This window comes from Electrona antarctica, assembly GCF_951216825.1.
Source record: "Electrona antarctica genome assembly, chromosome: 19".
In the NCBI taxonomy this organism is placed as follows: domain Eukaryota; kingdom Metazoa; phylum Chordata; class Actinopteri; order Myctophiformes; family Myctophidae; genus Electrona; species Electrona antarctica.
In genome coordinates this window covers 27,098,800-27,120,440 of record NC_136800.1, presented here as the reverse complement: position 1 = coordinate 27,120,440, position 21,641 = coordinate 27,098,800, and the positions used below count along the sequence as shown (strand labels likewise).

Here is a 21,641-nt window from a genome sequence, read left to right as displayed (position 1 = left end):
GTGTCAGTATACTACTATTTGATCGGACAGTGTCAGAGGAACACTTCATGTCAGTTCATTCAGGAAACCTAGCTAGTGTGCTTTTCCTAAACATTGGGTCAGGAGTCGGGACCCATTTGTGGGTCACAGACCAATTTGTATGGGTCACGGACCAATTTATATGGGTCACGAGTCTCACGACTCGAGTAAAAATTCCATTTTCTTTTCTACACTCGTAAAATACACACATGCAGTCAAACACAAAAATGAAAAGTATTCAGAGAATTTAAAAGTCAATCAACATCAATGGATGTTATTTAACATGGAATACCAAGCACAGAAAATACATGTGAATACTAGGAGAACAAAATAGTGAAACAGATCGTTATTAAATAAATTATCTGAAAGTAAGACAGCAAGCATATTAACATATATCTTCTATAATACCAATAAAATAAAATAAACACGATTTGAGTGACAAATCTGAGGCCAAACAAATAATTTGGTTATTTTATCTCCATCAAGAGAACAATTTTTAGTTTTTTAAGTTGATCTTGAGAGAGGGAAAAAAATCGAATTATGAATCAATTATTGTCATGAGACAGACTCAAAAGTCTGATTTACTTGAGGTCACTCAGGTCACACAACTCAGCAGTTTCTCCAAGTCTTGACAATAATCCAGCGTTGACCTTCTGGGTGAATGTGATCTGGGCTCTGTGGAGCAGAGTCATGGTGTCAGAGGTGTTAGAGAGGCTATAGAAGGACAGCTCACCTTCACTGTGATCCAGGTACACTCCCACTCTGGAGGACACAGGACCTGTGTAAACCTGTGTAGTTACTATTGTGAATGGATTGGCCTTCGAATGCGCTACCTTAGTTGTGTTTTGGAAATAACATTCGTCAATCTTACACATTAAAGACCAAGATTCATCATTGGATCCAAATCTACTCAGACGATTAATCCTGTCGACATCTTTATATGAGACTGCTATACCAACACTGAATCCACTCCACTCTACCTCCCAGTAACAGCGTCCAGTAAGACCCTCTCTACTCAGAACCTGAGGCCAAAAAGTGAATCTCTCTGGATTAGTGATGTTAGGATGTGATGTGATGTTAGGATGTGTTATTTTTCTGTTCCCTTCAGAAAGAGACAAGTTTACATGTGCTGTGTTTGGATCCAGTGTGATTGGACAGGAATATTGTAAGAAGTCAGCTCTGGAGTATCCCTGAAGACATTTGAACGCAAACTGCTCCCTGTGTGTCAACAAGGGCTGAACATTGCTGCTAATGGGATGTGTTAACATAATTACAAAGACAAGGGTCACTAAAAGTAACCTCATTATTAGTTTTATATTGGTCTTGGTTAATTCTGGTGTTGGCAGTAATATATTGGCTCTATTCGCTATCACTGAGACATCAATCCCATCCTCTTTAAAAATGTCCTCTAGTTTGTCCCCCATCTTTGACACAGCCACAGGCACATCTTCAAAGTATCTCAGTGGACGGACATTGCTGCTGACTGGGTGTGTGGATTCACTGATCCTTGAGAGAGAAGTGGAACTGTGTAGAAAATGGATGTGATCCGTTGTGTGTGAGATCTGGCACAGCTCAGCATGTCCCCTCCTCAGTTCAGTGACCTCCTGCTCCGCACACTTCCTCTCTTCTTCAGCACGATTCACTTCACATTTCTGCTGGTCTCTGATCAGCTTTCTCACCTCAGATCGTTTTCCCTTAACGTAAGTGGTGAGCTCAGTAAAGATGGTGTCACTGTCCTCCACTACTTTATCAGCACAGTGATTGATGGAATCCATCTCCTGGTGAAGGACCTTCACGTCTTTCTCTCTCTCCTGGATTCTCTCCTGGATGTTCTGCTGACTCATATCAAGCTCTTTCTGTATCTCAGTCTTTTCTGCTGCAGCTGAGATTTTATCATGACCTTTGTGTTCTCCCATGGAGCACATATAACAGATACACTGCTGATCAGTACGACAGAAAATATTCTTCACCTCGTTGTGATGAGAGCAAATGTTCTCCTCAACCTTGCTGGAGGCTTTAACCAGCTTGTGAATCTTAAAGGCAGGAGACTGATAGTGAGGCTGGAGGTGAGTGTCGCAGTAAGACACCAGACACTGAAGACAAGTCTTCACAGCTTTCAGTTTTCTCCCAGTGCAGAAATCACAGGCCACATCTCCAGGTCCAGCATAGCAGTGCTCAGGAACAACAACTGGGACTTGTGTCTTCTTAAGTATATCCATCATTTCAACCATCATTATGTTTTTCTTTAGATCCGGTCTTTGGATGAACGTCTCTCTGCATTGTGGACAGCTGAATTTCCCCCTTTGATTACGCTGATTCCAGTGTCTCTCAATACACTTAGGCCTACTGCAGTAGTTGTGTGTGTCCACAGGGAACACTCACTCACTGGATCTTTCAGTAAATCTAGACAGATAGAACAGGAGAACTTTTCATGGTCCAGTTGTCCCTCTTGCTCTTGCTGCGCCATTTTAGCTGCCTGAATGTCTAAAAGTAAAAAAGTTAAGTGTGGTCTCCGTGACTCCGTCTCATTTCTCATTTGATTCCGGACTCAGTGTTGCCAGTTGCCAACTCTCGTGAGAGAAATAAGCCAACCCTCCTCCAAAAACAAGCCAACTCTTGCGAGGGATATCAAATCGGGAGGCAGGCCTACTATTATAATATGTCCATAATCATAATAAAAAAGACTGATGTATCCATCATCCATACGTATACTATAGTCTATGACAATTGTTTTTTGGTCATTTATTTTACTGTTACAGTTTACAGTTTACACACATTACACATAGATAGCATATAGCCAGGGCACAGACCCTTCTGTCACTCAATGTGATTCACACCTAAAACCAGTGGTTCAACGGTCCGGGGACCCCCAGGGGTCCTTGAGGGAGTTCCAGGGGGTCCTCAGCTAAATGATAGTTTGGAACCAAATTTACGGTCTGTAACTCTGAGAGTGTAGGCTACAAATGGAACCAAATGGACCCCATTGGTACATTCACCATTCTCAGAGTGAAATTAACATCTTGATTTACAACATAAATTGGGGTCTCAGAGATATAATTAAATGCCATTAAATGGGGGTCCGTAGACTAATGCATGTCAAACTGGGGGTCCTTGAAACGGGTCGAGAATCACTGCTAGAGCCATAAAAATATTGTCTATGGTCTCCGGTGGTCTCCAGCATATCTTTTCAAATGGGGGTCCGCAGGCTAATGAGTGCCAAATTGGGGGTACACTGCCCTAAACCATGGATATTTATAGTATACCGGTATGTACATCAAAGGAATGTTGGCTTGTTGATTTTCAAAACAATTAAGGCACACATTCTTTTAAATTAAATTAACAAGCCCGCAAAAAAGAAGCAACTGGGGGGGAAAAAACAAGCCAAAAGATGCGGGAAATAAGCGGACTTGGCAACCCTGGGTGAGAGAGTGTGTGCGTGTGTGTGTGCATGCGCGACTGCGCGTGTGTGTGTGTGTGTGTGCGTGCGCGCGGGCGTGTGTGTGTGTGCGCGCGCGCACGCGCGTGCGTGGATAGGAGGAGCCATCACCGCATGTGGGAGTTTGGAGTTTGTTAACATAATTACAAAGACAAGGGTCACTAAAAGTAACCTCATTATTAGTTTTATATTGGTCTTGGTTAATTCTGGTGTTGGCAGTAATATATTGGCTCTATTCGCTATCACTGAGACATCAATCCCATCCTCTTTAAAAATGTCCTCTAGTTTGTCCCCCATCTTTGACACAGCCACAGGCACATCTTCAAAGTATCTCAGTGGACGGACATTGCTGCTGACTGGGTGTGTGGATTCACTGATCCTTGAGAGAGAAGTGGAACTGTGTAGAAAATGGATGTGATCCGTTGTGTGTGAGATCTGGCACAGCTCAGCATGTCCCCTCCTCAGTTCAGTGACCTCCTGCTCCGCACACTTCCTCTCTTCTTCAGCACGATTCACTTCACATTTCTGCTGGTCTCTGATCAGCTTTCTCACCTCAGATCGTTTTCCCTTAACGTAAGTGGTGAGCTCAGTAAAGATGGTGTCACTGTCCTCCACTACTTTATCAGCACAGTGATTGATGGAATCCATCTCCTGGTGAAGGACCTTCACGTCTTTCTCTCTCTCCTGGATTCTCTCCTGGATGTTCTGCTGACTCATATCAAGCTCTTTCTGTATCTCAGTCTTTTCTGCTGCAGCTGAGATTTTATCATGACCTTTGTGTTCTCCCATGGAGCACATATAACAGATACACTGCTGATCAGTACGACAGAAAATATTCTTCACCTCGTTGTGATGAGAGCAAATGTTCTCCTCAACCTTGCTGGAGGCTTTAACCAGCTTGTGAATCTTAAAGGCAGGAGACTGATAGTGAGGCTGGAGGTGAGTGTCGCAGTAAGACACCAGACACTGAAGACAAGTCTTCACAGCTTTCAGTTTTCTCCCAGTGCAGAAATCACAGGCCACATCTCCAGGTCCAGCATAGCAGTGCTCAGGAACAACAACTGGGACTTGTGTCTTCTTAAGTATATCCATCATTTCAACCATCATTATGTTTTTCTTTAGATCCGGTCTTTGGATGAACGTCTCTCTGCATTGTGGACAGCTGAATTTCCCCCTTTGATTACGCTGATTCCAGTGTCTCTCAATACACTTAGGCCTACTGCAGTAGTTGTGTGTGTCCACAGGGAACACTCACTCACTGGATCTTTCAGTAAATCTAGACAGATAGAACAGGAGAACTTTTCATGGTCCAGTTGTCCCTCTTGCTCTTGCTGCGCCATTTTAGCTGCCTGAATGTCTAAAAGTAAAAAAGTTAAGTGTGGTCTCCGTGACTCCGTCTCATTTCTCATTTGATTCCGGACTCAGTGTTGCCAGTTGCCAACTCTCGTGAGAGAAATAAGCCAACCCTCCTCCAAAAACAAGCCAACTCTTGCGAGGGATATCAAATCGGGAGGCAGGCCTACTATTATAATATGTCCATAATCATAATAAAAAAGACTGATGTATCCATCATCCATACGTATACTATAGTCTATGACAATTGTTTTTTGGTCATTTATTTTACTGTTACAGTTTACAGTTTACACACATTACACATAGATAGCATATAGCCAGGGCACAGACCCTTCTGTCACTCAATGTGATTCACACCTAAAACCAGTGGTTCAACGGTCCGGGGACCCCCAGGGGTCCTTGAGGGAGTTCCAGGGGGTCCTCAGCTAAATGATAGTTTGGAACCAAATTTACGGTCTGTAACTCTGAGAGTGTAGGCTACAAATGGAACCAAATGGACCCCATTGGTACATTCACCATTCTCAGAGTGAAATTAACATCTTGATTTACAACATAAATTGGGGTCTCAGAGATATAATTAAATGCCATTAAATGGGGGTCCGTAGACTAATGCATGTCAAACTGGGGGTCCTTGAAACGGGTCGAGAATCACTGCTAGAGCCATAAAAATATTGTCTATGGTCTCCGGTGGTCTCCAGCATATCTTTTCAAATGGGGGTCCGCAGGCTAATGAGTGCCAAATTGGGGGTACACTGCCCTAAACCATGGATATTTATAGTATACCGGTATGTACATCAAAGGAATGTTGGCTTGTTGATTTTCAAAACAATTAAGGCACCAAAATATTGTTTGTGTTGTCATGAGTTGTCACGACTCGAGTTGGCTTTGTCCGCGGCGCGCGCGCAACCGTCTTTAAATAAATACTTTACGAAATGTCTATGAGAATAATGCATTGGATTTCATTTCCTGGTCCCGGGTAGGAGGCGGGACTGCGACGCTCTATAGGGGTATAAATATTCACCCTGTTGAAATATGAGCCAGCCCAGTAGAGTTGGGGGATAGTTAATGAGCTAAATATATCTGCTATAAAGTGCTAGCCTCGTCCAGGCTGAATACCAGACGACTCGCCCCTTTACCAACTCGCCCCCGCAAAATGTTTTAATGTAGCCTAGTTAACAGTTAATTTAGTATTTCCCTCCCTCTCTGAAATCTGAAATTATCTTGTATACAGATTTATTTGATTGTATAGTAGTAGATCTCTATACTCTGTAAAATTAAGAAAGAATAACATGACACAGAGACGGTGACTGCTTAATTAAGTTAATTTAGGACCTTCTAGCAGTTAATTTTGTTTTATTAAACACATTTCTTCCATGTAGCCCATGTTTTGTTGCTAGTGTGATGTGCGTGCGTGTGAACACGGACGCATCAATGACGCCACGCAGGCAGGCGTGTTAAACGAACGGGGACAGTGATTGCATGCATTGAATTCAGGTGGTGACTATAGGACGCCAGTATAAAAGTGACACTTAGACGCTTGTGCGTCGTTGGAGCCCACGTCTTGTGAAGCGGCACTCTGGGTGCGGGAGGTGGCCGTTCGCAAGTATTAGTCTTGCCGGCGGTGAAGACAGGTAGTGAGGGGGAGCTAGTTGTCTGAAGTCAGCAGGAGGGGAGACTACACCTGCGGTCTCCTGTAGTTAGATAGAGGGGGCTTAGAGAGTGTGTGCTCACATTGCTCCTCCGCAGTACTGCGATCTGAGAAGGACTGGTTAACTGTCCGCACGTCACGTCGTCCGACACGCAGCTCCCCGGGGAGTTGGACGACGTCACAAGCAAAGACCCCGGGGGAGGGTCCGCCACCACGGCGAGTTAAGTACCCGAATAAAGAGACATTGTATCGTGTATTGCCGGCATGGATGCACTGATTATTTAAGAGACATTGTATCGTGTATTGCCGGCATGGATGCACTGATTATTTAAGAGACATTGTATTGTGTATTTCCTGTATGTTGCACTGATTATTTAAGAGACATTGTATTTATATAGGCCTGTAGTTTATACCTGGTTTTACTGGTGTTATGTTAATATACTGTAATTCATACTTATTCCGCATACTATACTAATTCTATGTACTTGTCGAGCATTATAATAAAGGTCGCGGAGGGATGTTCTGCACGCCAGCAGAGCTCATCAGCTGGGTCGCAGAAGGCCAACGGGCCAGAAGGCCCCGCAGCAGCGGAATCGACCCAGCCCTTGGATCTGTCAGCGTCCCGTCCTGAGCGGTGGCAACAAGACGCCATAGGGGTGCCAACGCAAAGGGGAGGACGTCCAGCTCGTCAGCGGAAACCAGCCGTCTGGTCACGAGACTACGAGATGTCCTTATAGACTCGGGGACGAGTCCCTTTCTTCAAGAAGGGGAGAAGTGTGATGTGCGTGCGTGTGAACACGGACGCATCAATGACGCCACGCAGGCAGGCGTGTTAAACGAACGGGGACAGTGATTGCATGCATTGAATTCAGGTGGTGACTATAGGACGCCAGTATAAAAGTGACACTTAGACGCTTGTGCGTCGTTGGAGCCCACGTCTTGTGAAGCGGCACTCTGGGTGCGGGAGGTGGCCGTTCGCAAGTATTAGTCTTGCCGGCGGTGAAGACAGGTAGTGAGGGGGAGCTAGTTGTCTGAAGTCAGCAGGAGGGGAGACTACACCTGCGGTCTCCTGTAGTTAGATAGAGGGGGCTTAGAGAGTGTGTGCTCACATTGCTCCTCCGCAGTACTGCGATCTGAGAAGGACTGGTTAACTGTCCGCACGTCACGTCGTCCGACACGCAGCTCCCCGGGGAGTTGGACGACGTCACAAGCAAAGACCCCGGGGGAGGGTCCGCCACCACGGCGAGTTAAGTACCCGAATAAAGAGACATTGTATCGTGTATTGCCGGCATGGATGCACTGATTATTTAAGAGACATTGTATCGTGTATTGCCGGCATGGATGCACTGATTATTTAAGAGACATTGTATTGTGTATTTCCTGTATGTTGCACTGATTATTTAAGAGACATTGTATTTATATAGGCCTGTAGTTTATACCTGGTTTTACTGGTGTTATGTTAATATACTGTAATTCATACTTATTCCGCATACTATACTAATTCTATGTACTTGTCGAGCATTATAATAAAGGTCGCTCATTTGTACATCCTTGTCTGTGGTGCTTCCAGGGCTGATGTTTACCCCTACAGTTTGGGGGACGATAGAACTCACATTTATTACACTGGTGGCAGTGGTGGGATCTATCGAAATGTCAGTCTCTGATCATGAAGCGGGCCCCAGTAACAACGGTGTTGGCCGGGTTAACAATTTAGCTGCAACTCCACGGCCAGTCTTTATGCCAGAAACATTCACGGGCACGGGGCGAGAATGGGCTGATTGGGCTGAACAGTTCGAAATGGCAGCTGATGTTAATAATTGGGATGAATCTCTGAGATTAAAGTTTATGAGTCTACTTTTGTCTGGCCGAGCTCGGGAAGTGTATAGCGGGTTGTCTGCAGCAGCTAAAGGTAATTATGCCTCGTTAAAGACTGCAATGGGGAGATGTTTAGACCCATGTGATAGTGAGGACTGGAACAGGGCCAGCTTCTCGTCACGTAGGAGGTTACATAATGAGACTGTAAGAGAATTTGGCATTGCACTTCGCCGGTTGGTCACTAAAGCATACCCTACAATAGATCTTAATACCCAGGATGTGTTGGCAAAAGATCATTTTATTGCACATGTGGGAAATGGGGATTTGCGTATTAACCTCCGCAGTGCCAAACCAGCCACATTGGAGGAAGCAATTAACCTGGCTGCAGAGCTTGAACTCATTAGGGGTCTAGAGGGAGGGGGCCCAATGACTGATGCTAAGGTGCGCGGGGTTGTTGATAAATCTACCAGTGACGAGCGGATAGAATCCCTGCTTGGGGTGGTAGAGGGCCTACGACAAGAAGTCAAATCCCTGCAATCGACAGTACAGGCAATAGGCCACCCAAGTAAAATTGCTCCTACAACCACACCAGCGGTATCGGTTCCTTATGGACGCTCAGTTCAAGCACCCTCCCTATTCAAACGGGAAGCTGAGCGGAACAAGGGATGCTGGGAGTGTGGGTGTACTCGCCACATTCGACGGGACTGTCCTTATTTACAGGGAAACTAGAGGGGGTGTGCACAGAGGGCCCAATGCCCGCCCCCGATTCTATGTCAACCGTGGCCCCTGGTGGTTCTGGATATTTGAAAGCTAAAATAGGTGGGTTGGATTGTTATGTGTTGGTTGATACAGGAGCCTCATGCTCCATTATTCCTAAGCAACTGTGGCTTTCTGTTACAAGTGGAGGAAGTGACCTAGCTAATTATATTGGCAGAGCTACAGCAGCCAATGGTGGGGGGATGCATATTTTGGGGTCCTGGCAGACTGTATGTCAATTCGATTCACTTGCACTTGTCGCTGAGTTTCTAGTCTCTGATATCCCCTCCACAGAGGTTTTGCTCGGCTTTGATTTTCTAGCCAAGTATGGGGCTGTTGTTGATCTGGGGAAGAAACGGTGTCAGATAATGGGCAAACAATTTCCCTTGGTTGATCTTAATCCCTCATTAGAGCCCCAGATAGTTGTTGTCTACACAGATACAGTGGTACCCCCCCGCAGTGAGGCCATTGTTTGGGGACAGGTCCAGAGTGGGTGGGGGGATTATGCAGAAGGGATGTTAGAACCGTCCACCTCCATTTCTAAACAGAGTGATGTTTTGGTAGCCAGAGTGGTTTGCAGTGTACAGCAGGGTAAACTACCAGTGCGAGTTATTAATGTAACTAATGACGGCCTACCACTAAAGAGCGGCATGAAAATAGGCACACTGTTTACTGACATTGAAGTGGGAGAAGAGACGACAGAGCAGTGTGAGGACGGGGAGGGAGGAACCTTATTGCCACCTTGGACTGTTAACACACTTATGGATCATTTTGGGGTAGGGGAGAGAGGTTTTGCCCCAGATGAGATGAGAGCAATTAGGCAGTATTTCCACAAATACATGGATGTGTTCAGTCGGGGAGATGCAGATTTGGGCAGAACACATTTAACATCACATAAAATTGACACTGGGAATGCACAACCCATTAAGTTGCATCCTCGACGGGTTCCCCTTCACTTACAGCAGGAAGTAACAAATAATTTGACACACATGTTGGCTAATGGGATAATCCGTCCTTCCTGTAGTCCATGGGCAGCCCCAGTTGTGCTTGTGAAAAAGAAGGGGGGTGGCCTCCGGTTCTGTGTTGATTATAGGAAACTCAACGAGGTTACTAAAAAAGATGCATATCCCCTGCCTAGGATTGATGATGCCCTAGATAGTCTGTCACATGCTCGTTGGTTTTCTACTTTGGATTTGGCTAGCGGTTATTGGCAGGTGGAGGTAGAGCCAGAGGATCGAGCTAAGACTGCCTTTGCCACCCGTCAGGGATTGTTCGAGTTTAATGTTTTGAGTTTTGGCCTTTGTAATGCACCTAGCACTTTTCAGAGGTTAATGGACCTAATCCTTGCTGATTTACAGTGGACTACGTGTTTAGTTTACTTGGATGACATCATTGTGTTTGGCCGTACGTTTCAGGAACATCTGACACGTCTTGATGACGTACTGGGAAAACTCCAGAAGGCCAACCTGAAAGTTAAACCATCCAAGTGTAATCTATTTTCTACCCAAGTCCATTACCTGGGGCATGTTATATCTGCGGAGGGAGTAGGGCCAGACCCAGCTAAGGTGGAGGCAGTCAGAGAGTGGCCCGCCCCAACCAATCAGACTGAGGTTTCCAGTTTTATAGGGCTAGCGTCTTATTATAGGAGGTTCGTGAAAGGTTTTGCAGACATTGCTCGCCCTTTACATAGGCTGACAGAGAAGGGGAAGCGTTTCCAGTGGACTGAGGCCTGTCAATGTGCTTTTGACCAGCTTAAGACTAGCTTGATTACTGCCCCTGTGTTGGCTTATCCAGACCCCTGCAAACCCTTTATTTTAGATACAGACGCAAGTGATGTGGGAATAGGAGCAGTGATATCCCAGGAGGAGGGAGGCTTGGAACGAGTGGTTGCATACGCCAGTAGGGCCCTTACAAAACCGGAACGTAAATATGCTACTACAAAAAAGGAGCTTTTGGCTATGGTGGTCTATACCAAACACTTCAGACATTATTTGTTAGGTAAAGAGTTTGTGTTGAGAACTGACCATAATTCACTGCGATGGCTGCACAATTTTCAGGCTTTAGAGGGGCAGTTGGCTCGCTGGATTGAACAGCTCGCAAATTTCCAATACACCATCGTTCATCGGCCAGGCAAGCTACACAGCAATGCTGATGCTCTCTCTAGGCTACCAGGCTTCCTTGAAAATAAACAGCAGTCTGAACAGGAGTCCCCTCAGGGAGCGCTTGCCAAGACCAATCCAAAAGTGCGTGTGGTGCAGGACGTTCCAATCGCTGTGGTAGCTAGGGAAATAGATGAGCTGTCTCAGGCACAGATGGCAGACAGTGAGTTGCAGAGAATAATTGAGTGCAAAAATCTGGCAGCTGACTGTGTAATTCCAGACGATCCGGATTTACAGAAATATGCTCAAATTTGGGCTCAGCTTAAAATGCAGGAAGGCAGACTAGTGAGGATCCCGGCTGCTCATTCTGATGCGGCATCTAAGGTACAGGTGGTTTTACCTCAGTCGATGGTGCCAGATGTTTTGAAACAGTTGCACAATGTTTCAACTGGAGGCCATTTGGGGGTGCAAAAACTTCAGGGGAAGGTTAAAGACCGATTTTATTGGCTGGGGTGGTTTGGAGATGTTAAGACATGGGTCAAAGAATGTGTAGACTGTGCTTCCCGTAAGACTCAGGGGAAACAGCCACGTGCCCCTTTACAGCCATCTGTGACATCGAGGCCATTTGAGAGGATTGCACTTGACATTCTGGGCCCTCTCCCAGAGACCCCGAGAAACAATAAGTACATATTGGTTGTTGGTGATTACTTCTCAAAGTGGACGGAGGCTTTTCCACTGCCTAACCAGGAGGCCTGTACTGTTGCTAAAGTTTTGACTGAGCAATGGGTGTGTCGGTTTGGCGCCCCCCGGAGTCTGCACTCAGATCAGGGACGCAACTTTGAATCTAATCTGTTTAAGGAATTGTGTAGTCTGCTACATATGCATAAAACTCGCACCACACCATATCACCCAGAGTCAGACGGGTTGATAGAGCGGTTCAATCGTACTCTCTTGGATATGGTATCCCTCTTTGTGGAGGAGAATCAGGCTAATTGGGACACACTTTTACCGTATGTTATGCTGGCTTATCGTAGTAGTGTGCATGCTAGCACCCTTTTCACCCCTTACAAGGTATTGTTTGGCCAGGAAATTGTCTTGCCGGTCGATGTTATGTTAAACATTGACAACCAGGAGTCCTTTGCCTCAGTGGATGGGTATGTGTCTAGATTGAGGGACACATTGTCTACTGTGGTTGAGGCAGTTAAAAAACATCAAGCCAGGGCCTCGGGACACCAGAAAGTAGCTTATGATTTCAGGGCAAAGTTCCAGTATTATTCTGAGGGAGAACTAGTTTGGGTGAGGAACAAGGCTAAAAAGCGTGGTCTGTGTCCCAAACTACAGAGACGGTATAAAGGCCCCTTTAGAGTGGCCGAAAGGGTGACTGATGTCCTCTACAGGCTAGTGCCAATGGAGGGAGGCTCAGAAACCGTTGTGCATTTCAATAGACTCAAACCCTGTACTTCTTCCTTGCCAGTGCCATCTGAGTCAACAGAGAATGAGACATCCATGGGAGATAGACGGAGGGTCTGCCCTACTCCGCCAGAACAACGGCAGCAGTCGGAGGTTCCAGGTTGTTCCAGTTGGGTCCAGCTTCGTCCGGCCCGCCGTGATGTCCCCGCGGAGGTGAGGACAGCGCCGGCAGGGGCGACCGAGGGTGGTCAACGGCAACAGAGGACCCCGTCAGCAGGAGTGATGACACCGGTATTGCAGCGCGACCTGGAGACTGTCTCAGATGTCACCGGAGAACAAGGAGGGCCATCAGTAGATTCAGCAGCCTCTGAAGTAACCCTTCCCTCGGACAGGCCTGTGGCTGGTCTTGGACAATCGGGCCACCAAGCTGCAGCGACGTCGGAGGGATGTTCTGCACGCCAGCAGAGCTCATCAGCTGGGTCGCAGAAGGCCAACGGGCCAGAAGGCCCCGCAGCAGCGGAATCGACCCAGCCCTTGGATCTGTCAGCGTCCCGTCCTGAGCGGTGGCAACAAGACGCCATAGGGGTGCCAACGCAAAGGGGAGGACGTCCAGCTCGTCAGCGGAAACCAGCCGTCTGGTCACGAGACTACGAGATGTCCTTATAGACTCGGGGACGAGTCCCTTTCTTCAAGAAGGGGAGAAGTGTGATGTGCGTGCGTGTGAACACGGACGCATCAATGACGCCACGCAGGCAGGCGTGTTAAACGAACGGGGACAGTGATTGCATGCATTGAATTCAGGTGGTGACTATAGGACGCCAGTATAAAAGTGACACTTAGACGCTTGTGCGTCGTTGGAGCCCACGTCTTGTGAAGCGGCACTCTGGGTGCGGGAGGTGGCCGTTCGCAAGTATTAGTCTTGCCGGCGGTGAAGACAGGTAGTGAGGGGGAGCTAGTTGTCTGAAGTCAGCAGGAGGGGAGACTACACCTGCGGTCTCCTGTAGTTAGATAGAGGGGGCTTAGAGAGTGTGTGCTCACATTGCTCCTCCGCAGTACTGCGATCTGAGAAGGACTGGTTAACTGTCCGCACGTCACGTCGTCCGACACGCAGCTCCCCGGGGAGTTGGACGACGTCACAAGCAAAGACCCCGGGGGAGGGTCCGCCACCACGGCGAGTTAAGTACCCGAATAAAGAGACATTGTATCGTGTATTGCCGGCATGGATGCACTGATTATTTAAGAGACATTGTATCGTGTATTGCCGGCATGGATGCACTGATTATTTAAGAGACATTGTATTGTGTATTTCCTGTATGTTGCACTGATTATTTAAGAGACATTGTATTTATATAGGCCTGTAGTTTATACCTGGTTTTACTGGTGTTATGTTAATATACTGTAATTCATACTTATTCCGCATACTATACTAATTCTATGTACTTGTCGAGCATTATAATAAAGGTCGCTCATTTGTACATCCTTGTCTGTGGTGCTTCCAGGGCTGATGTTTACCCCTACAGTTTGGGGGACGATAGAACTCACATTTATTACACTATTATGCCCGTGGATATACAGAGTTAACTTAACAATGATAAATTAATATGATAATACCTTTTATATAATCACCAACATGAATTATGTTTGTTATTTACAGCTAGGTAGAGTAGTGTTGTTATTTACAGCTAGGTAGAGTAGTGGGGCGAGATGGAAAACCAGGCTTACTCAAGTGCTAACGTTCCATAATGGTGTCGCAATATATTTTGGTATCAAGTGTCAACCCAAGGCTCCCGAGCCTCAAATAAAGTACACGATCATGGAAAGAGGGAGTGAATTGAATTGAGAGAGAGAGAGAGAGAGAGAGAGAGAGAACTACTGACTCATATTTCAACACTTCAACACATTCCTCTTGCGTGCAGTGTGCAGTGCACCCCCAGGTCCCCATCCCACCTCCACACACCGAGGCAACGGTTGCACAGTGCACCTTAGAGGCTTAGCGTATATACTCTAAGCAGTGCACACACACCAACCCCTCATGTCATGTGACCTGATGTAGGAAATGTGAAGCCACTGATTCAGTGGCTTCACATTTCCTACATCATCACAGTGGCACTGAAACAAACTGCAGTCAGTCTGTGTCGTGAGTTTTTCGGACAGTTAAGGTGGTTGCACACTGGGCGCGTTTTTCGGAAAACCGAGAAACGCCACTATAAATCCGAAAAATGCGCTCGGTGTGTGGGGACCTTTAGCTGTAAAATGGTGCAGCAAGAAGTTCAACTTGACCACGAAAAGTTATGCTGTTCTATGTGTCTGGATCTACTGAAGGATCCAGTGATTGTTCCCTGTGGACACAACTACTGCAGTAAGTGTATTGAGGAATACTGGGATCAGGATGATGAACAGTGGCAGCGGTGGCAGCGGTGGCCGAACGGATAGCGGCGCGGTCTAGATACCGGAAGGTTCCCAGGTTCCCAGTTCGAACCAGCCGTCCGACACGTTAAAATTACCACCGCTGAAATGCCCTTGAACAAGGCATCAACCACTACGATGAAATGTGTTCTATGAGCAGGGCCTGGCTGGAAACAAGTTCTTGAGCTTAGCCCAGATACCCTGGGTAAATATAGATTTCAACAAGGGAGATTCAGCTGTCCAGGGTGCAGCCAGACATTCATCTCAAGACCTGTTCTGAAGAAAAACACAATGTTGGCAGACATGATGGATATAGTAATAGTAAAGAATACGGGACTCCAAGCTGTTCCTCCTGATCGCTGCTATGATGGACGTGAAGATGTGGTCTGTGATTTCTGCACTCTGTGCTCATCACGACGAGGTGAAGAAGCTTTTCTGTCGTACTGACCAGCAGTGTATCTGTTCTCTGTGCTCCGTGGAAGAACACAAAGGTCACAATACGATCTCAGCTGCAGCGGAAAGGACCGAGAGACAGAAAACGTTTGACACAAGTCAGCAGAACAGGAGAGAGAGAAAGACGTTAAGGTGCTTTACCAGGAGGTGAGGTCCATCAATCACTCTGCTGATAAAGCAGTGTACGACAGTGACACCGTCTTTACTAACCTGACACTGCCATTAAAAGAAGACGAACTGAGGCCAGGCAGCTGATCAGAGACCAGCAGAAACATGACGTGACTCGTATTGAAGAACAGCAGAAGTGTGTGGAGCAGGAGGTTGCTGACCTAAGGAGGAGACATGCTGAGCTGCAGCAGATCTCACACACAGAGGATCCCATCCATTTATTAAACAGTTACACCTCCCTCTCAAAGATCAGTGAATCTACAGACCAAGTCAGCAGCAATGTTTGTCCTCTGAGGTCATTTGAAGATGTGACTGTGGCTGTGTTAAAGGTCAGGGACAAACTAGAGGACATTTTTAAAGAGGAAGGGACAAATATCTCAGTCTCAGTGAATAGAGTGGATGTTTTACTGTCAGCATCACCAGAACCTGAGACCAGAGCTGAGGTCTTAGAGACAATCAAACTAGAGGATATTTTTAAAATAAAAAAATGAAGAAGTTCTTTGTAGTGATACTTTTCTTTGTAATTATGTTGACACATCCTATTAGAAGCAGTGTTCAGCCCCAGTGGACACCCAGTGAACCGTTGGGGCCCTTGGGGGTTCAGTGTCTTGTTCAGGGACACCAGCAAACAAATCCTGGTTGGCTTGGGTCCTGGTGGTCAGAACCACCCGAACCCAAGACCAGAACTGAGTTCTTACAATATTCATGTCCAATCACACTAGATCCAAACACAGCACACCAACGCCTGTCTCTATCTGAAGGGAACAGAAAAGTAACAATGACAAAAAAACAATCTTATCCCCATCACAGAGAGAGATTCACTGAATGGCCGCAGGTTCTGAGTAGAGAGGGTCTGACCGGACGCTGTTACTGGGAGGTGGAGTGGCGTGGAAACGTTGAAATAGTGGTCTCATACATAGTAGGTGAGGGCATATATGAAAAAAAGGCACCTTACCCTTAAAAAAATTGCAACAGAAGGTTTCTCAACTGTTTTGTGTAGTATTAGGTGTCCTTAATAACATACTAAAAGTTTACCAAAGTTTGACCATGCGAAAGGTGTTATTTTAGCATAATATGCATAATATGCCCATAACATCCTATATAAGGCAAAAAAGTCCAAATTTCATCATTCTTTATCCTCATTAGAGAGAGCAACCTTTAATGATAGTGGATTTGGAGTGATAAAGTTTGGTCTTTACGGTGTGAGCCAGGAATGGGCCATATTTTCCCCAGTTATATTTTCAACCACATGCAGTCTTTTAATAGAATCCCAGGTCCGGTCTTGTCCACTAGAGTAGGAGTGTACCTGGATCACAGTGCAGGTAGGCTACTCTGTCCTTTTACAGTGTCTCTCCTCCAGAATGGCTATATGGCTTCATGGCTAGCTCCTACACCATAACTCTCCTCCACAGAGTCCAGACCACATTCACCCAGCCCCTGTATGCTGGAATTGGGTTTTGGTTTGATATTGGAGACAGCGTTAAATTGTGTGTCCTCAAGTATATAAAACTTTGGGATTATTATAATAATATTCATGTTGTATCTATCTGTCTCTCTGAAGGTCAACATTCTCAGCATAAGTAAACTGTTCTGTTTATGTAAATAAAAGAAGGGTTCCCAGAGGAGTTTCCAACTGGATGTCTATAGTATATATCTGTAACTCTTAAAATTATGTTTATTTTGTCTATTGAGAATGTGTAATATAACCTACTGCCTTGTGTTCACATGCTTTCAGAATTAATTGGTACAATAATGTGTCTTGTCATTAAGTAATCAATATTTTGTGCATTAGATATTTCCATTTTAAATTAAACATGCCAATATATATTTTCCCATGTTTAAACATTATCTGAATGAATTACAAATTACTTTACAGAAACTTAAAGAAATTAAATCATTACAGGTGTATTCAAATAAATGTAATTAAAGGGATATTTCACTTTCAAACATGTTTGGGGTCATTTTAACTTTAGCTTTTGTGTTTCACCTCATACAGTTTTTAAGATTTGTGATATGAATTTAACATGGCCCCTTCCTATAGACAAATCCGCAGAGGGCTGCCCTGGGCACAATCATAGCTGCGGTGTCACATTAAACACAGCTTGACACTGCCTACAGCTGGCCTATTCAGGGCACGCTCCGTTTTACGCCATACTGTATGTTAGATTCATTGAAAGCACCCATCCTTGGTTCTGGTGACAGATATAGGATTCTAATGCGGGGGTTTTGTCAATTACTTTTTTTTAATGTATTTGTTTTATAATTTGTTTGGAGATAAATAAATCAATAAATCAATTTGGAGACAACTGGAGAGTGTAGTGGTTGAGGGTTGAAACACTCTAAGAAGGTTGGAGACCACCTGATGACCTCTCTTCCAGGCCAAGGCTTCATCCATATAAATGGATTATAATCACATCTTTGATGTATTTACTATTTACAAACTGAACTCCCTGGGCAACCAGTGACTTCCAGGAAAGTCACTGGTTGCCCAGGGAGTTCAGTTTGTAAATAGTACCGAGGAAGGTCAGTGAGTGCTGACCTCCAGGAAAGACTGGCGGTGTAAAGGCCTCACTCACACATAAGACACACGCAAGACACATTCAATGATTGTGTCTTGCATGTTGGGAGTGTCATGGCCACCTCAATGCATTTCCAATGGGAGTCACATGGTTTGAAGACACAACCTTGTTGTTGTTGTGGAGGGCAGAAGACAGCCATGCAACAATTTTGTGTCAGGCTTCGTACACACATAAAGAACAACTGTTCTGTGCTCTGCCTGTGTTTCATGTTTGATTGGGGGGGGGGGGGGGGCAATCAAACACAAGTGTTTGGTCAAACCACGTAACTTCCATTGGAAAAGCATTGAGGCGATCAGTCTATCTAGTATTGCCCATTGGGGGGCGCCGTTGCATCAAACAAAACAACTAGAAATGTCTATGTTTTATCCCTGCGTCTGGTCTGACTAAAATGGGAAATATGGATTGTCATATTATGAGTGATGATTTCACTATTTTATAAAACATTTAAAGTATGTGTTAATTGTAAGGGATTTGTTTTTTTAATACATTGTTAAATATCTCTATGATAGCAAACAGATCGGCTATTTTCAGCAAAGAGCTTTTAATTGTGTAGAGGGAAAAAAGAGAAGACCAAGTGAAAGGTCACATTTACAAATTTTAAGTGGTTAAATGTCTGAAAACACACCTTAACGTGAATCCAACATACACTGATGTGCTGTCAAACAAGTCTATTCGTGAATCTATGAAATCTAGGACAGTCTTTGGGCTAAAAAACGTTAAAGACTCCTGACTTGATTGTCTGTGCCTATCTGCAGTAGTTCACTCTCAATATGGATACAAAAGTAAGCTATAGTAAGCATTCTAGTGCTATATATTCTCTTGGACATTATATACAATATATATATTTTTAATCTAAAGTTGATCCCACGACGCCCATTTCTTCACCGAGTGTCAATCTAATTTAATCATGGGCACTACACTCTCTCTGCCAACCTGGGGAGAGCAACGGACTGACCTCATGCTTCCTTCTATGCATGAGGAGTCCAAGCCGCTTACAATTTAATCCAGATCAATTTACATTAAGCAAGAACAAAAACATGGCAATACATCATATACATAAAAATAGTTATCATGAGTCATACGTATAAACTAAGAAGAACGTAACAGTGGAATATCTATATAATGAAACTCATTCTATTTGATTTCAACCTTTATTTAATTCTCACAAAACACACTGAGCCTCTTTTCTAGTGGTGCCAAGAAAAGCAACAGTATGAAATTTATGACGTTTTAAAAGAAGATAATTTAATCACATGATTTCTAAACATCAATTTAAACAGGTACAATTTAGATTGGATAAATCCGGCTGAAAGCAAATGTTTCCAGGTATGCAGGGCACAAAACTTGAAAGCAGATTTCACTTTCCTATAACTCAGTGGAGACAAGCAGTTTTCCATTCCAAAAGAGAGGGTAAAAGAGGGTAAACTCCTAATTAAAAGTTTATAAATAAATAAAATCTCTCTTATAGTTGCAAGGGAGTGCCAACAGCATGCAATGATGGGTGTTTTACAACTGTTGCCTGTTATAAATCTGAGGGCAGAGTCCAAAGTCGTATAGATACATGGCATAAACCAGCAGGTACAGGGTACACTGTGTACACGAGGTTAGACATAAGGTGCAAAACGTATTCCTATAACCTTAACCTCAGTAAAATGGTGCCAAAACCTAACTCTTAAACCTAACCTCGGTTAAAACTATGCCTAGCTAACCCTAAACGTCTTCCTAATCTTATCCCCAGTTAAACAAAAAAGAATACAAGAACCGCCCCGCCCCTAGCATGCTGTCGACGAAAAAGAATCCTGGCGAACGTGTTTTGGGCTGAGCCTTCCGGTTACCATGTAGGCTACATACCAATGATTAAACATGCTGATTCTAAACATGATATGCTTTTGGCCGCCGACCCCCATCTACAAACATTTTGTTCCAGGGACCCCCCAGAAGCAAAGATTTGAGATAAAAAATAAAAAAAACGATATAGCCTTTTCAAGGATTTGCAAAATAAAATCAAGAGTTTTAAAACATAGCAGATCTACAAGCTGGAGTTTGAAGTTACAATGGGTTTATATAATGGGAATTGTGGTCAAAATCATATCCAACTAGAAAAAGTGCCCTTCTGGGCACAGGTCTCCACCAGGAGGATAGGAGTGTGTGTGATGTTTGGCAAAATGTTTAGGAGTAATATTTTTTATGCAGGTAATCCAGGAGACGGAGCAAGGAGTGAACGTGCTTTTTTTCTGCTTTTTTGTTTGTTTCTTTGTTTCTTGCAACAATTTTCTTCATTTTGTTGAGGAAATGCAGAGCCAGATCACTCATAGCATCTCTGAGGATAGAATTCTGGATGAGCAGGACATGTGCAGCATTTTGTACAAAACGGGCTACTCCTGCGAACTTTGGAAGGCAATCTTAGCTAATCAGTGTAGAATCTGAGAAATCCAACAGGCTTGTCTTGATCACATGACTACAGAGATCATGTGTACCGATTTGCGTGAGATTTGGATGAAATCTGTGCGACTAACATAAACAATGTGTTTTGCAGAAATCGGCCTCATGGCCTCATGATGTGGAGGGATGCAGGTAAAATGTTTTTCCATGGCCTCTAGGGAGTGCGCATACATAAGTTGTATACAGATCGATGCAGTTATAGGTAACTAAAAACAGGAATTAGCCTGTTATAGCGCCACCGTGAGGCTGATTTTGGGGAAAAAATATTATTTTTCGGCCTAGTGGAAATGTGTGTGTATAATTTCATGGAAATTGGACACTGTGTTTGTGATTTGTGGCATTTTGTTCGAAACGGACCAATCATGTGAGCTTTGGAAGCCAATCTTAGCCAATCAGGATGGAAGATGGGAAATTGTGAAGATCCGTGTTGATCACATTACTATGGAGATAGTGTATACCGAATTGTGTGATGTATGGATAAAATGTGTACGAGTTATCTACAGAAATGTGTTTTGCCTAAATCGGCCTCATGGTGGTGCTATAACAGGCCGTTGAGGAATATTTGGGTCAGAGGTTCGTCGTTGGCATCCAGGGAGTGTGTGTGCACAGTTTGGCATGGATCGGGCCAACGGTGCCGGAGATTAGCTGATAACGGACGGACGGAAGGACGGATGGACGGACGGAAGGACGGACACACGGACGGAGTGCAAAACATACTCTCTCCCCATGCCTTCGGCCTGGTGGAGACAATAACAAAATATTCTACGTTGTGGGTCTGAGAGGTAGTGATCCTTGGCTCAAATGCCGAATAAATACTGGATATGAAAACGGTTGAAAACCACATCAACCCTCCATCACAAATCATATCACACATTCACTTACACTCTATTTTACAAATGTACACTATACACTGTCCCAGTCCCAGACCATAATCACCACCTGTCCCCCGTGCAGACCACCTTCACAACACATAATCACCACCTGTCCCCTGTACAGATACTACAGACCACCTTCAGAGGTTTGATGTGGGACCTGAGGCGAGGGCGACATCTGAGGAT

The 21,641-nt window shown here is 44.8% G+C and overlaps 1 protein-coding gene and 2 pseudogenes across 3 annotated transcripts; 1 reads left to right on the top strand and 2 right to left on the bottom strand.

The window, feature by feature from the left end:
- Positions 1–584: 584 nt before the first annotated feature.
- On the bottom strand, positions 585–2,543 carry LOC306912458 (tripartite motif-containing protein 16-like; annotated as a pseudogene). Its single transcript has one exon. The product of its transcript is annotated as a tripartite motif-containing protein 16-like (transcript).
- A 630-nt stretch (positions 2,544–3,173) lies between these two features.
- Positions 3,174–4,659, bottom strand: LOC306943082 (tripartite motif-containing protein 16-like; the record flags this gene model as incomplete). The annotated part of the gene is made up of 2 exons (XM_079529285.1): positions 3,602–4,659; positions 3,174–3,224 (listed from the first exon to the last, which is right to left on the bottom strand). Exons 1-2 carry the CDS (start codon positions 4,559–4,561, stop codon positions 3,174–3,176), a joined length of 1,011 nt encoding a protein of 336 aa, XP_079385411.1. The 5' UTR covers positions 4,562–4,659.
- Positions 4,660–14,679: 10,020 nt separating this feature from the next.
- LOC306943081 (tripartite motif-containing protein 16-like) lies at positions 14,680–21,607 on the top strand (annotated as a pseudogene). Its single transcript has 5 exons — positions 14,680–14,934; positions 15,269–15,492; positions 16,225–16,485; positions 16,837–17,001; positions 21,580–21,607. The product of its transcript is annotated as a tripartite motif-containing protein 16-like (transcript).
- The last annotated feature ends 34 nt before the right edge of the window (positions 21,608–21,641 follow it).